The sequence below is a fragment of the Cyprinodon tularosa genome, unplaced genomic scaffold (assembly GCF_016077235.1).
Source record: "Cyprinodon tularosa strain WSP-4 unplaced genomic scaffold, ASM1607723v1 ctg151, whole genome shotgun sequence".
Taxonomy (NCBI): Eukaryota; Metazoa; Chordata; class Actinopteri; order Cyprinodontiformes; family Cyprinodontidae; genus Cyprinodon; species Cyprinodon tularosa.
The window spans coordinates 1,448,768-1,464,534 of NW_024038343.1; the positions used below are offsets into that span (position 1 = coordinate 1,448,768).

General features: G+C 38.3%; 1 protein-coding gene across 1 annotated transcript in view; it reads right to left on the reverse strand.

The window, feature by feature from the left end:
* Positions 1 to 15,767, reverse strand: part of crppa (CDP-L-ribitol pyrophosphorylase A) — a 66,968-nt gene that overhangs the window by 39,915 nt on the left and 11,286 nt on the right. The window contains exons 4-6 of the mRNA XM_038279548.1: positions 11,037 to 11,141; positions 8,369 to 8,414; positions 6,242 to 6,339 (exon numbers count right to left, since the gene is read on the reverse strand). Coding sequence (XP_038135476.1) covers positions 6,242 to 6,339; positions 8,369 to 8,414; positions 11,037 to 11,141 — 249 coding nt within the window. The remainder of the gene's footprint in view (positions 1 to 6,241; positions 6,340 to 8,368; positions 8,415 to 11,036; positions 11,142 to 15,767) is intronic.

Consider the following 15,767-nt stretch of genomic DNA (forward strand, 5'->3'; position numbering starts at 1 on the left):
TCCTTTAGCACGAATGTGCAACCACAAACAACATCAATGGTGGATTTGTTGCTGTAATCCAGAAGCTTTTCAGTTTACCGTGTATTTTATATTGTCATGGTAAAAATTCTTCTTGCACTCTATTCTGAGCTTTTTTTTTCTGGTTTTCTTTACTGCACAAAAGTATTCGCCCAAGCAGAACACCTGCTAGGCAAGGCTTTATGTGAATCTTATCTTAGATTTTTGTTAAGCAGCTCGACAGTTATTTAAACGACCCTTCTGTTTGTGAAAAACTGTTTGTCTGTGAGAATCCCTCCCTATTTCTGAATTAGTTGGTAATATCCTGTGGAACCAGAGGGGACAGAACATTGGAACAAGACTGTATCTGTTCCCCTCGCAAAGATTAATAAATGCTGCTTGAATGAAGAACACCGATCTGACTTCTTGTTAATATGACTTAGACTTGTTTTTCCGATAACATCAACACATTATGAGCCTCTACACTGTTTGTGTGGACCACCTCATCGTTGCTGTAAACAAAGCCCTTTTTTATCACTCTGCATAGTTTCACCCTACTCTTATTCTACTATCTCTACCTCGGCAGCAGCATTAATGTGCCCCTCATTGGTGAGGCACAAGTAAATGGTAAAATGGTAAATGGCATGTACTTATATAGCGCCTTTATTCAAGTTAGGAGACTTGACCAAGGCGCTTTACACTACATTCATTCACCCATTCACACACACACTCACACACTGATGGTGGCAAGCTACATTGTAGCCACAGCTGCCCTGGGGCTCACTGACAGAAGCGGGGCTGCCGTACACTGGCGCCACCGGGCCCTCTGACCACCATCAGTAGACAATGCAGGTGAAGTGTCTTGCACAAGGACACAACGACACTGAAAGTCGGAGTCGGGGCTTGAACCGTCAACCCTTCGATTTCAGGGCAAACTCCTACATCCAACGCCACTGTCGTATTACAGTACCTAATATATATATACATATATATATACATATATATATACATATAGATATATATATATATATATATATCTATATCTCAGGGGTGGGTATTGCCAAAGAAGTCACGATTCGATTCGAATCACGATTCACATGCCACGATGCGATTCTATCACGATGCATCACGATTCTTGAATTATTGCAATGCATTCATACATAGCTGTATTTTTGAAATGACTTTTGGAGGTGTTGCCATGAAAACAAATACTACTGTAACAATATATCAACTTTATTTTTACCTTTGTTTTTAAAACCAAAATGCTTCCAAACATCGGATTTGAAATGTGATGGAGCCGGACGAAGTTTCTCAGTCTCCTCCGTGTTTTGTTTTGGAATGACTCGGCGCAGTATCCCGCAGCCGGAAATGCTTGTGACACAAGGCAGCGTGCGTCAATACATCCGCAGTGACACCTACTGGACTGGAAGTTGTATTACACTTGTTTTTGGCTGATGTTCGCCAACCATTCATGCAATTTTATCTATTCATTTTTTTCTAATTAATCATCGATACTTGGCGTCAAGAATCGATGCAGTAGATCACGAAAATTAGAATCACGATGCATCATCATGACGATTATTTTGCACACCCCTAATATATACATAGATATATATAGAGATATAGATATATATTGGGGCTGAAATAATCTATTGAATCAATAATCGATTAATCATGAATAATCAATCATTGAAATAATGGTTCCTACATTCCTACCCTCATCTATGGTCATGAGCTCTGGGTCAAGACCAAAAGAACGAGATCCTGGATACAAGTGGCTGAAATTAGTTTTCTCTGTAGTGTGTCTGGGCTCTCCCTTAGAGATAGGGTGAGGAGCTTAGTCATCCGGGGAGGACTCAAGAGTAGAGCTGCTGCTCTTCCACACCGAGAGGAGCCAGTTGAGGTGGCTTGGGCATCTGATTAGGGTGTCTCCTGGGAGTCTCCCTGGTGAGGTGTTCCAGGCACGTCCCACCAGAAGGAGGCCCAGGGTTAGACCCAGGACAAACTGGAGGGACTATGTTTCTCAGCTGGCCAGCCGAGCTCCCAGGCCAGTCCCTCCGGGGAGGGAGGGAGGGAGGGAGGGAGGGAGGGAGGGAGGGAGGGAGGGAGGGAGGGAGGGAGGGAGGGAGGGAGGGAGGGAGGGAGGGATGGATGGAGCAGAAACTATACCAAAATTATTAAAAAGAAAGTATATTTCGCATTTGGAATAGAAAAACTTTTTCATCTGTCAATATGCTCTATCCAGGACCCCTCAAGTCGAAATATTTACATCACGTAAAAGATCTTCTTTAAGGAACCTCTGGCTATCCAATTATGAATCCAATAATCATAAAAATCATTGACAGACTGATTAATATATATGTATATATTAGTTTGTTTTCTAATCCAGGACCCAATAGCACAACTGAGGTATAATAGAGGAAGACCAGGGCATCCTATTGGATAAAGGCTTGAAGGGGTCATAGAATGATTCTATAGGGTATTTGGCGCTGGTCCTTAAGGTTTCTGAATAGGGTGTGTAACATTGGTTAAGCTGAAAATGGCATATTTGCTGTTCTATGAGCCCTAATGCAAGCCTGGTTAAGAGCCCCAAAATGAAACGACAGTTTTACTTCCTTTTATGGTATGCTCATGAATATTTAGTTGTATTGGTTTACAACAAGCTCCTGAGCAAAGACGCATCATAGCAACAAGCACTCACTCGCTGAAACATCAAGATTGTTGATATGGTAGGGTGACCAGATGTCCCCTTTTTCCCGGACATGTCCTACTTTGTGCGGGGGGAATTTCAAAATTGTCCGGGATTTTGGTTGACTACAGGGCAGCAGAACTGAGCCGTGAGCTCCGGGACTGGTCCGGTGCAGGGAGCCATCGGGGGACGGAGCGGCCGAACCCTTAAAATGCTTAGAGCAAATGAACAGTTGAGCATCAAACTTTGCAGGGATCTTCTGATAGACAAAAATAATCCATACATGTCGAGTCTTCGGATCCTTTAGAAGACTGTGAAAATGTTCCCCTTTCTCCATGCTGCCAGGAACACTGCATTTACGCCCGTGGTTCTGAATCCTTTTCAATAGAGAAACTGCCTGCTTTCTAATTCCTGTAGAAGTAAAGCCAACTGTAGGCTAAACAGCTAAACTGGTGTCTTACATCTACCTCTATTCATGTTCTTGGGCCAGTGAACCAGTGGGCTGGTCTGTATGTCAATTTCGGGGCGTGACAAAAGTACAGGCCAGAACCAAATAAGGTAACATCCCCGAAGTGATGTCAATTTGGGGCTTCTTTTGGATTTGCGCGTTTTATGGTGGAAGTTTAGAATTGTGAGATTTGCAGAGAAAAGAGGTGTTGGTGGGGCCTGAACTTCTCTGTACGCCCATTTCACCCACTGAACTATCGTTATTCATCTATGATAATGGAAACTAGGTTTTGCATTCTATGACCCCTTTAAGAAGGACATACAACATAAAAACAGCAGGAGTTCAAATAATTGTGTTACTTATAGTATCATGTAAAAATGAAATAAATACCTTTTTTCAACTAAAGTAAATTATAAGCATACATTAAAAGGTCAATGAATGATTTTTGTTTTAAAATGTTTCACATATTTAACAAGGGTACAAATATTAGCAATGGAAACTATAGGCTAATTTGAAAGATTATTTAATTTTACTTTTCTTTCAAACCAGTTAGATAGTTACTCTAGTAAAACTTTATATGGAGGAAATTGTTTTACTGGAATAAGTTGACAAATCCCTTAACCTGTTTAAGAAATTACAAAATCATTTGTTACTTCTTGCTCTGATTTAAGCACAGATTTGCTGTGGGAGTACTTCAAAAAACAACTCAGGAGATATTTTCCTGCAGCATCGAGTTAATTGTGTGTACCATTCTAGATCATAAGCTAAAGATGATAGACTGTTGTCTTCAGCACATTCCAAAGATTCTCTGTTGAGTTACGGTCTAGACTCTAAATTTCCACATCCTGACAAACTGGTGACAGCCAACCAGACACTGTGACTGAAGATAAAGTACCCAAAACAGTAAAGATATAATTAATGATCCCAAATGACAGCAAGATTGAAATGGATTGCAAAAGGCTAAAAAGAATTACTGAGGACTGTCAAAGGAAGAAAATAAGCTTACAAAACTAGGATCTATATCTTAGAATGGTGCTTTCAGAGTTTTGATCTTCACTTTTGAAAAGAAGCTGAGGGGAAAAGATTAAAATACTTCCAAAATATATATTTCTCCAGTCAAATCTATGGTCAGTCTATGTGGGTATTAATCAAGTCACATTTACTTTTAAGTTTTAAACCCATAATTATCAGAATATTCTTGCAGCTGTTAGGAAAAAACTTAATTTTCCTATGACAGCTGCAAAATTTTTTACTTTTAATACATTTTGCAGGAAAAGTTTTCATTTTTCTGATTGTTTTATCTTTTACTGTAAATACATAACATTTTCCACTCCTTATGGACTGATGTGCTCCCACTGCTCTAACCCAGCTGAGTCAAACTCTTCATTTACATCCCCAGCATTAAAAAAAGAAAAAAAAAGTAGATCCCTGCTAATAACCTATTTCTTTGATTCCACCGTGTTGAAAAGATATTCATCTTAATGCTGCTTGGCTTCAGGCCCCAAGACTGAAGTTTGAAACCTCTGCGTTCGTGGTTCCTGATTTTCTGACTTGATCAAGAGAAATCCAACGGCTGCTGAGGTGCAGATAAGTGTTTCACATATCAAAGCTCTACACCGCCATATTTAATGTGAAAAACTGTCACTCTTTACTAGTTTGCACTCAAACACCTTTTTCTATTATTAGAATAGGACAGAATGTGCATTAAAAGAAGGCTGATAATAAGGCTTGGGAACGAACATTGCCCATTTTTCTAGTCTTTGACAGGATATAAATAGAAACAAGATATATAACAATATTTAGAAGTTTAATTTTTGTAATAAAAAAACAGGTAATGAGCTTAACTGATACAAGATTTGATCATCAACAACTCTTTCAGTGTAAAGATTAAGTTTGGGGATGAAAAGTGGAAAGGAAAGAAGGAGAGCTAGAGTCTTGGCAGCTTAGGAAACCTCTATTAGACGACTGATTCCAGGTACAGACTCTCACCTCCTGGCCACCCATGTGGAGCTCAAATGGGTTTTTGGAATGGAAATTTTAACTCATATGAGACGAGGAAGAGGGGTAGAGGGGTTCGGTGGTTTTCCAAGCTCAAAATGAAGAGCACCTGTGCTTTTTGAACTTCAGTCAGAAAACTTAGTTAAAGCTCTTCAAGAAAAGCAGCAGCTTTAAAGTCAGCAAGGAATAACCAGTGGGTCATTACTTGTACCTAAAACTAATACGTTCACAGTGATTTAATGAATTTAGCGTAAATCAGTAAAAGAATAAAAACAATAATTTTCGTCTTCATAACTGAGTCCGGGACCAGCCAGTTTTGCCCAAATATAGTAACACCTCACTCCTGACATCTTCCGGCAGTGACGCCATGGTGCGGTTAGCCTAGCGCCATTCTGCCCGCTTTACAAGCAAAACCAATGGGAAGAACTAGACAAATCTGCAATCAACAACAATTATTTAGGATTTCGGGAGGACTTCACCATTGAAATTCGCGAGAGCTATAGTTAAACTGACAAGGCCACGTGCATGGCAGTTGGATATTGCAATACATCGGGTGAAAGTGAAAAAAAAAATTGTTATTTCACCTTTCTGATTTATGATCAACCAGTGCTCATCGTTGGATCGCCGATTTGAAGAGGGAGGATTTGCCATCGAACTTCTGGCCAGTGAAAAAACAACTCATTAATCCATCACTCGTCACCATCATGGATAATAGCGCGTTGTGAAAAACACCAGATACAGCACTGGGACTTGATCAGCAGCCGATACTGCACCGTGACATCATAAACCGGTATGTGTTCTTTGAAACATGGATGTCTCCGCCTCCGGTTAAGCACATTCAAATGAAATTACTCTTAATTTAAAACACTTATCATTTATTGAACAATATGTAATAATTTCATACCTAAAGTACTTTCAGAAGTTTGTATTCTGAATGTGACTGCACTTTTCATTTAATACATCAGGGGGAAGACACTCATTTTATCGTGTAAGATCAATAGCAGTGACTGTTGTGAAATATGGGGATTTCAGAGTAGAAGACTGAATAAAACCTGAAACATTGTGACTACATTAATGGTGAATAGGTGGTGTTCTTTAGCGGGACTCACCATATCCAGAGCTCCGAAAGCCTTTTGGAGAACATTGGCCAGAGTAACACCAGCTTCCCGCCTTCCAGTGATAAGACAAGCTGACTGTGACAGAGTCTCTGAAAATAAAGGAACCAAATGATCTTAGAAACAGCTAGGTTGTTTTTCTCGTTTTAGGAAATTTGTCATCCTCATTTATGACATCCTGTTTAGGAACAGTGGGTGGCCACTGAGCAGGGCCAATGGCTAAGAGTCAGGCCAGCACTCCCTTTAGCCCCATTTAGACTACCCTTTTAAAACCGTGCTGAGAACGGTCTGAGCACGGTAACCAAGATAACTGTTGAGTGAATGTGAAAAGCAATAGAACTGAACCGTGCCAGACAAATCCGAACCACTCTAAATTTTGTACAAGTTCAACAGTAGGGCTCGGCACGGTTCATCTGTGGCTCGGTTCTATAATAAAAAATGTGTCCCACTTCTCTGCCTGTTCTTTGAGGAGAATAACTTTATTATTCATTATCAATGTTGGTTATTTTATCTATTTAAGTTGCATTGTTTCTTCCTATTCTTTTGTGATTCACACAATGAAGATGATATACTACTTTTATCCGGACGAAAGGAATCTCTGCTTCAACTAATTTCACTGCTCAGGGAGAGTAATCAAAACATGGGGGATTAAACCTTATAGAATTATACTATGCATGCGAAAAATAACAAATATATTATATTTAATAATCTATATAATTTGAGGGCTTAACAAGATGGAAGTCGCTCTGTCAATGAAGCAGTGAACAGGAAGACACACTGCAGACGCATATGTCTGAGTGAGCAGTATTTATACCTGAATCCTGGACTAGTATGGAGATGAATAACTATAACTACATAGGTGTGTACTAGCATGTGTTATTTGAACCAATAGGAATATTCAATTGCAATAGCCACCATTCAGCCACACAGGATAGAAATGTGGCAGTTTGAACTGTAAATATACAGTGTATGTTTACATTATTACTGCTGCTTACATTTATAAAGGCTGCACTTTAAAAAAAATTAAAATGTCTTAAGAGCTGTACTGAACAAAATTAAATTTTGTATACACTTGTGTGCACAAAATGACAAATAAAGTCTGTCTAAGTCTCTAAGTCTATGTTTAAAGACAAATAATACATTGCATGAAATATGAAAATGTCAATAAAAGCGCAGTAACATTAAATAAGTAACCCATAGACCAAGTTTAAACTGTAGAAAATTATTACGATTTGCATTTAAACTGTATAAATTATACACTTCAGATTTAAAAACGTGGATTTTGGGACGAGTTACACTTATATGTCTCTGTGCTGCTGAGATACCATGAGGGGGGCTGGTAAATGTAACAACGATGATTCACCAGCTGGCACACAATCAAGCTATAAAAAAGACCAAGAATACAATTAAATATGTTCAAACAAAAACACAACAGTTATCGAGGACAATCAGCCCCTCCAAGACCGCTGCAAAAATATTAATTAGGACCTCCTATGAGGATGTCTGGCTTGATAAAAGGAATAGTAGGGTACGTGTACGTGAGTGCTTCAAACGCACACCCACCAAAGCATTAAGCAGTTAGTCAAACTGACAGACATGAGAACTTCCTTCCACATCTTTTCTTAAAAAAAAAAATATGACACAAAGAATTCATTCACTCGGGAGGCTCTGGGAATTATCACTGTGCACCTTATGTCACCATCAAACAGGTACTTGTTGGTCCAGGTGCTGGCAGGGTGAAACATGGAGCCATGTTTATTTCCTCTGCTCTGTTTGTGAAGGCCTCCCTTGTCCTAACTTGCTCTCCGCAGTATTCACCATCTGCTTACACCCGCCCTCTTCATCTCAGGCCAAACAATACTTAAAAAGAATTGCCCCTGTCAAAGAACAGTGATGGGTCATTTTATTTTATTGTCACCTATTTACTCCTAAGTATAGACCACACAAAAAGAGACAAAGCACTCTGGCTCTGCTCACTTCAGAGCATTTAATCTGTCTGAGAAGGGCTCTGGAAACAGCCATTCACGTATGCATGTATGGATACCGTACAATTCAAAAACAGGAAAAGAGATCTCTTTAAGGCACATGTGTAAAAGAACAGTTATGAAGGAGGAAACTCACCTTTGATGATGGACTCAGCAGCAGCCAAATCCCGTTTATAGGTCACCTGAGGGGCAAAGAGCTTTTCAGTCAAAGCAGAAACAAAGCTAATTTATTTTTTCTGTTTATTTCCTGAATTTCTGAGATATTTGTCCAGGAACATTCACAAGGGTGGAATTTTGCCTCTAAGCTTCAAAGGATTAAATCTGAGCTGATAAAGGTGATAAATTAAAGAATCGTAAATCATTAACACTTCCTTTCACAGCGATGAATGATTACACACACATTAGGACTATGAATACATGTCAAGCGTTGTTCAAGTGTGCAGAAAACTTCCCATTTATATTACCTTAATATACACTCGAATTTTAAACGGTATGGCTTAGGTCAAAATTCGAGGATTTTCTTCCACAACCCTCTACGTAACAATAATTTGCTGGAAATTTGGCCCATTCTTTTAGACAAAAACTGGTGCAATTGAATAACTTTACTATTGCAATTAATCAATGCAACAGTATTTTCTTCAAATACTTGTTATTTTGTGAAGTGCAGCGGTGCCTCCTGTGGGAAAACGACTACGATATTGAGTAGTCACCCATACTACACATAGGGAACAGTGTTCCAAGGTTTGCAAGATTCCTCCCTTTCTTTGAAATTTAATGATGAGCTTTATGGACAATTACTTTAGGCTTAGTCTCAGATGTCTCAAAAACAGTCTAACTTTGATGGCATTTAGCTAACAGAAATCATATTAGATAACCCTCAGTAAGCTCAAATAATACATTTTATGTCAGACTTTGAGTAAGAACACTGAAATATTTGGATTCCAGGAAGCCATTTATTACCAGAGGACCTAAAGTCGTATTTAGTTCCCCTAAGACAGGCTGAGGCGCCTTAAGAAGTTTAGCTAAACCATCATTGGATGTCTACCTGGAGAATTATATAGAGTCATATGAAAAAGTTTGGGCACCCCTATTAATCTGAATAGTTTTTATTTCTAAATATTTGGCTAGTATTTGGCTAATAACTGATGGATACAGTAATATTTCAGTATTTAATTGAGATTTATTGGACTAACAGAAAATGTGCAGTACACATTAAAACAAAATTTGACAGGTGCAAAAATAAAGGTACCTCAGTAAAAAGGACACATTGTTTAGTAGATACTCCTTTTGCAAAAACAACAGTCTTTAGTCGCTTCCTGTAGCTTTTAATGAGTTCCTGGATCCTGGATGAAGAGATTTTTGACTATTCTTCTTTGCAAAGCAATTCCAGTTCAGTTAAGTTTGATAATCGCCAAGCATGGACAGCCTGCTTCAAATCATCTCACAGATGTTCAATCATATTCAGGTCTGGAGATTGGGATGGCCGCTCCAGAACATTGTATTTGTTCCTCTGCGTGAATGCCTGAGTAGATTTGGAGCGGTGTTTTGGATAATTTTCTTGCTGAAATATCCATCCCCGGCAACTTAACTTCGTAACTGATTCTTGAACATTATTCTCAAGAATCTGCTGATATTGAGTGGAATCCATGCAACCCTCAATTTTACCAAGATTACCAGTGACAGCATTGGCAACGCAGCCCCAAAGCTGACCACCAAATTTTACAGTGGGTAGCAACTGTTTTTCTTGAAACATTGTGTTTTTTTGCTGCCATGCATAACGCCTTTTTTATAACCAGACAACTCAGTCTTTTTTCAGTCCAAAGGACCTTATTCCAAAATGAAGCTGGCTTGTCCAAATATGCTTCTGCATACCTCAAGCGATTCCGCTTGTGGCGTGCTTGCAGAAAAGGCTTCTGTCGCATCACATTCCCATACAGTTTCTCCTGATGCAAAGTGGTCTGAATTGTTGAACGATGCACAGTGACACCATCTGTCGCAAGATGATGCTGCAGGTCTTTGGAGTTGGTCAGTGGGTTGACCTTAAACATTCTCACCATTCTCAGTCTTCTTTTTTCTTTGCCTGCCACTTCTGGGCTTAACAAGAACTGTCCCTGTGGTCTTCCATTTCCTTACTATGTTCCTCACAGTGGAAACTGATAGTTTAAATCTCTGAGACAACTTTTTGTATCCTTCCCCTGAACGACTATGTGGAACAATCTTTGTTTTCAGATCATTTGAAAGTTGTTTTGAGGTGCCCATGATGAATCTTAAGAGGAGGTTCAAACAGGAGAACAACTTGCAACTGTCCACCTTAAATACTTTTTCGCATGACTGGATATACCTGGCAATGAAGTTCAAATCTTAATGAAGTTAACAAACCAATTTTGTGTTTCAGTAAGTCAGTGAAAAGTAGTCAAGGGTATTCAAATCAATAAAATGATTAGGGTACCCAAATTTTGCACCTGTCAAGTTTTCTTTTAATGCATATTGCACATTTTCTGTTAGTCCAATAAACCTAAATTCAACACTGAGATATTACTGTGTCCATCAGTTATTATATATATCAAACTGAAATAGCTGTTGCAAACACCCACATATTTAGAAATAAATATAAATAAGATTAATAGGGGTGCCCAAACTTTTTCATATGACTATTTTTTTTTTTATTAGATTGTAATGTTTAAGGCCTACAGCTAATGATCCGAACATTTCTATTCATTATATCCTTTCTTTCTTAAATTTAAACAGGCCAAATCCTCACTTTATGAATCGACCAACCCAAAGCAAGGGCTTTCTATGCTTACCTTCCACAGACTTGGTGGACCATCTATAAGCTTAGCATTGGTGCCGCAGTACTGCAGAGCTAGATGGAGGCACTCGGTACCAAACTCGAAATCTGACTCTGTGCACTGAAGAAAGGGGACAAAAGAGCGAGGCAGTTGTGCGTGATATTAGGCAACAGTGTAGTTCATGACTACAGAGATAATCAGATAATTAACAGGCTTTAAGTGTCCTCTAATAAAGTACCTGTTGACGAGGCAATGGTAAAGAATAAGAGCTTGACAGAACAGCCTTTCAGGTGAGTGTGGAGCCCTCATTGGGGGGACATGGGGTACTACTAGAGCTCCCCAAAAACAAATCTTTGCAACATTAATGGTTGAGATGCTGTTGTTTCAACACTGTTTGGATGCAATATTTAGGTAGAAACATATTTCAAATAAGACACCTTTATAAATATAAATAAACAAATAAATAAATCTCCCTACATATATTGTTTTGCTGGCTAGATTGACACTATTAACATTTTTGTACATCTGTAGCAGCTGAGATGATAACACTCACAGCTTGTGAAAGGAAATTTACTTTTGATAGGATAGGATCATAGGATTGATTGTAACAAATATAGTGATTTGATTTTTTAGGAATGCCAGTGTGTTAGGTTTATTCAATGATGATTAGAAAATTAAAGTGTGTTCATATGAAACATTGTAGAAATGAGATGCTTCACTCTGTCTTATGATTCAGTCAAGAGGAGAGCATCCTGTCTTATGACCTGATCAACTGTCCTGTCAGAACAATACTCTCTTTTGTAATCATGTGTTATGTTCTGTTAATAAAAGACGGCTGCAGGAGGGGGGTCGGTGAAAGAGCTGGAAGCTGGGTTGGGCTTTTTCCACTCCTGCAGGAGTTGTTTGAATCTCTTTCCTGTGTGGACTCAGTTTCTATTTTACAAACCTACATTTTTTAACCTAACACTATGCAATATATCTCTCTAATACTGTACATCCGTAGGTGCTAGTAGAAGCTCCAGATGGCCCTGTGCTGTGTCTGGTATTTCACTAAAACAACTTTAAAGCACAGGAAAGATACACCCTTAAATATTCTGCTTAATTAAGTCTTTCCATCCTCGCTTCACCAAGGTACACAAAAACTGGCCAATGCCTACTGTAGATTCAACCTTTTAGGAAATCTGGTTAGCAAGTTTAACAATATTTACTAACATAAATGAGCAACAAATAGTGTCATCCAGCATTCTTTGCAAAATATACAAATATTGGTAATGCAATTTGTCACTATTATCGGCATTTAATCTGTAAATATTGAAATAACTTGAAATATGTTGCAGTGATGGTGTTATACATGATATGAAATACTGTTGTATACAAAGAAATATTACTTAAAAGCTAATATATTCAGGATCACAAACCATTCAATGAGTGAAACACAAGCACTTTAAGCATCTGATTCTCTTGATCGGGATCATATGCTGCTGACAACTCATGAAAATAACACCTTTGCAATTTGAATAGGACATGGGAGCGATAAAAAAACATTTTAAAATGTTAAAAATGTGGGTTTAAAAGTATACTTTCCAAAAGGTAGTTCATAGTGTTGCACCGATACCAGTATGGGCAGGGCCCCGTCCAGCACTAAAATGGTGGTATCGGTATCGGCGAGTACCAACCATTTTGAGAGCCAAAAGTTTATTCAAATATTGTCACCCATTCCAGGTAGGCAATAAAAAGTTTCACTTTGTATTAGTCTTTTTCCTTCTTCACAGAGGTAGGCAGCAGCTTGACAAAGCCATGATGGCAATTTTACATACAAGTAGTATGCAGTTCTTCATATATACAAACACATCAATTTCAAACAGACGGTAAGGGTATGGTATCGGCCGAAACTGCACAGCCAGGTATCGGGGACAAAAAATGGCATCGGAGCAACACTAGTTGTTAGTGTCAAAGTTTTTGTTTATTTGATAAACAAGCCTTGTTGCTTATCAGCTACATTTCCAATAAATGCTTAAGATTTCATTGATGCACCAAATACAGCTAAAATGGGCATTAAACAGCTTCTTGCAGTTTCGCAAAACATTTAAATAGTTTCACATTGACTTAATTAGCTGCTCGACCTTCAACTCCCAAAACAAATTTAAAGTTAAATAATGTATGCCTTCATGATTCTGATCTCTTTTAAATCCTTGATTTGCCATATAGCAGCATAGCTCAACCTAATTGCTTGGTGAATTTGATACAATAAAAAGAGACATTTTTTGCCAAAGATTTATTTTAATAAAGGCTTTAATGATCCACAGAACTTTAGTTACAAACCAGCAATTTTTCAAATGAATCAGAACTTCACTTTAGATGTTAATGACCTACAATATTCAGACTCCTCTGCATGCTACATATTAGATTTTACCAAAATTATCTTTCCTATGAAGGCCTTTGATTTATATGTCTGCAAAGGGATCAATGGCAGCGCTCACAAAGAGAATGCTCTGAACATGAAGCTGCTGTCACCACATTTTTCACTTTACTTCAGAGAGCTCTGTTTTCTTTGGCCGATAAAATGTTCTTGGCCATATAACAGCACGCTTATCTTCCAGATTTAACACTGAAAATGTCCAAGACTGTTTTCAATCAGGGTCAAAATCAGATAATCCTCAAGATGTTTTTTTTTTATAGTTAGGCTTCGGCTTCCTGTCCCCATCCTTCAGAACAAACATCTACCATGGCTGTACAATTAGCCTCATGTGAAAAAGTCTTCTTCCTGTAAGGCGACCCTAAACATAAACCCAGAACTACTATAACAGCTACGTTCAGAGCACATATGTGGTCCAGAACGATCCAGTCAAAGGTTAGAAAAGCTGAAGGTTTGACAAAGCACAGTTTAAAGCAAGTAGTATCTTAATTTTTTATTCAGGATAGAACTTTAAACCTTCTGGATTTTTTGTGACAAAATGAAAACAGATTCTGCTGCAATGGGTCCTCTAATACGCGTTTTCTAAACTGACTTCTTTTCGGTGTAACCAGATTTTTGTATAAACTTGGTAGAACTGAGTTATCCTTTTTTTCTACTTTATCATGGTATCATTTTAGAGTATAGCGTAGGTAAATGTTTGGTTTTGCAGGGAACTTCAGGCTGATTTAAAAAAATATATACCTGCTATTTTTAAGCTGGATCTTAAACCTCAATCATGATGACTTTAACTTGTTTATAATGTGAAACTTGTGGCCTGAACCTTTTGCCTGGTAGGTAACATGTAATAAGGTTCTTTCCTGGCCAAATTCTCCCTTGCAAAATAGATGTCAGTGAACTTAATGATCAACTAAAGGATGGAGGAAAACATAAAAAAAGAATGGGGTAATTGTATTACATCACAGTGGAATTGAACAAATTCCAATTTTTAGAGAGAATTTTATTTGAAATGCTTTATCAATTTTTTTTTATTTCTCCAAAACAGAAAATGACCTGCCTTGAAGAGAAACCTACATGCTGCAGACAATGTGGAAGTCCAGAGGCCTATCACTGGCATATATTCTGGGATTGCCTGGTCATAAGTCAATATACTCTACAAACATATGGAAAGGATTTTGACAGGAAAACACAGTTTTCATTTCATTTTGTTATCCTGGGTAACACAATAATTTTTGCCTGTCAACTAGGGCTGAAATAATAAACCAGATTAATCGATTTGTGAAATAATCCTAAACTTACTTAGAAATTGATTAATCATTAACTGGAGTATAGAGAAATATGCCTTTAGCTGACAATGCGACCCACTCAGAGCAGTAACTATACCAAGATTAAAAGTAAATAAATAAACATTTTGCATTCAAGATTAAATAAATGTTTTGTCTGTCAATATATTCTATCAGGAACTCCTCAAGTAGAAAAGTTTTAGTTTCACCTGGTTTACTTTAATAAAAGATCTTCGGATCAGATTAATCGATTTGCAAAATAATCATTAGTTATAGCCCAACTGTCAACACAAGATATTTTGACAATTAAAAGAAGACTACCCTACTCTAATATACTGAATAATACAGTAATATTAAAAAAAATGTTAAAAACAAAACAAAAACAAAAAACAAACAAAATATAAATCCCTTTATTGTCCCACAATGGGGAAATTCCGTCTCTGCATTTTAACCTATTACCTTGGGGAGCAGTTGGCTGCCATTGTTTGACAATTACTCAGGAACCCAGAGTGGAGGCTGTGGGGATCGAACCGGGTACTTGCAACCTTCTCAGAGCACAAGCGCACTGTTTTAACCACTAGGTCAGGGGTCTTCAACAGGGGGTCCGCGACCCCTAGGAGGTCCGCGGAGGTACTGCATGGGGGTCGCGAAAGTTTTGGTTGAATGGACATTTTTTTATATCCCCCCCCCCTGGAAGGTGGAAAAAACGGCAGTGTGTGGAAGCGGCATTAAAACAACATGAAGACCCTCTCATACAACATCTTTAGAGAGGGCAGGACTTCACAGAGTTACAGTGAACAAATAAGAACGAACAAAAAGAGAATAAAAGTTAAGTTAAAAAAAGCAAACTCAAAGGCTGTAACAGCTTTCCCGCCCCTATTGCTGCTCTGCCAATCATGAGGCCGTATGTGACATGCTGGCTCTGTCAGGTTCCCTGTGATTGGCCGAGAGCCCATTCTTATACAATTTTATACAATATATATAATAGGGGGTCCCCGCTCCATCTCGCCATCAGTTTGGGGGTCCTTGGCCTAGAAAACGTTGATGACC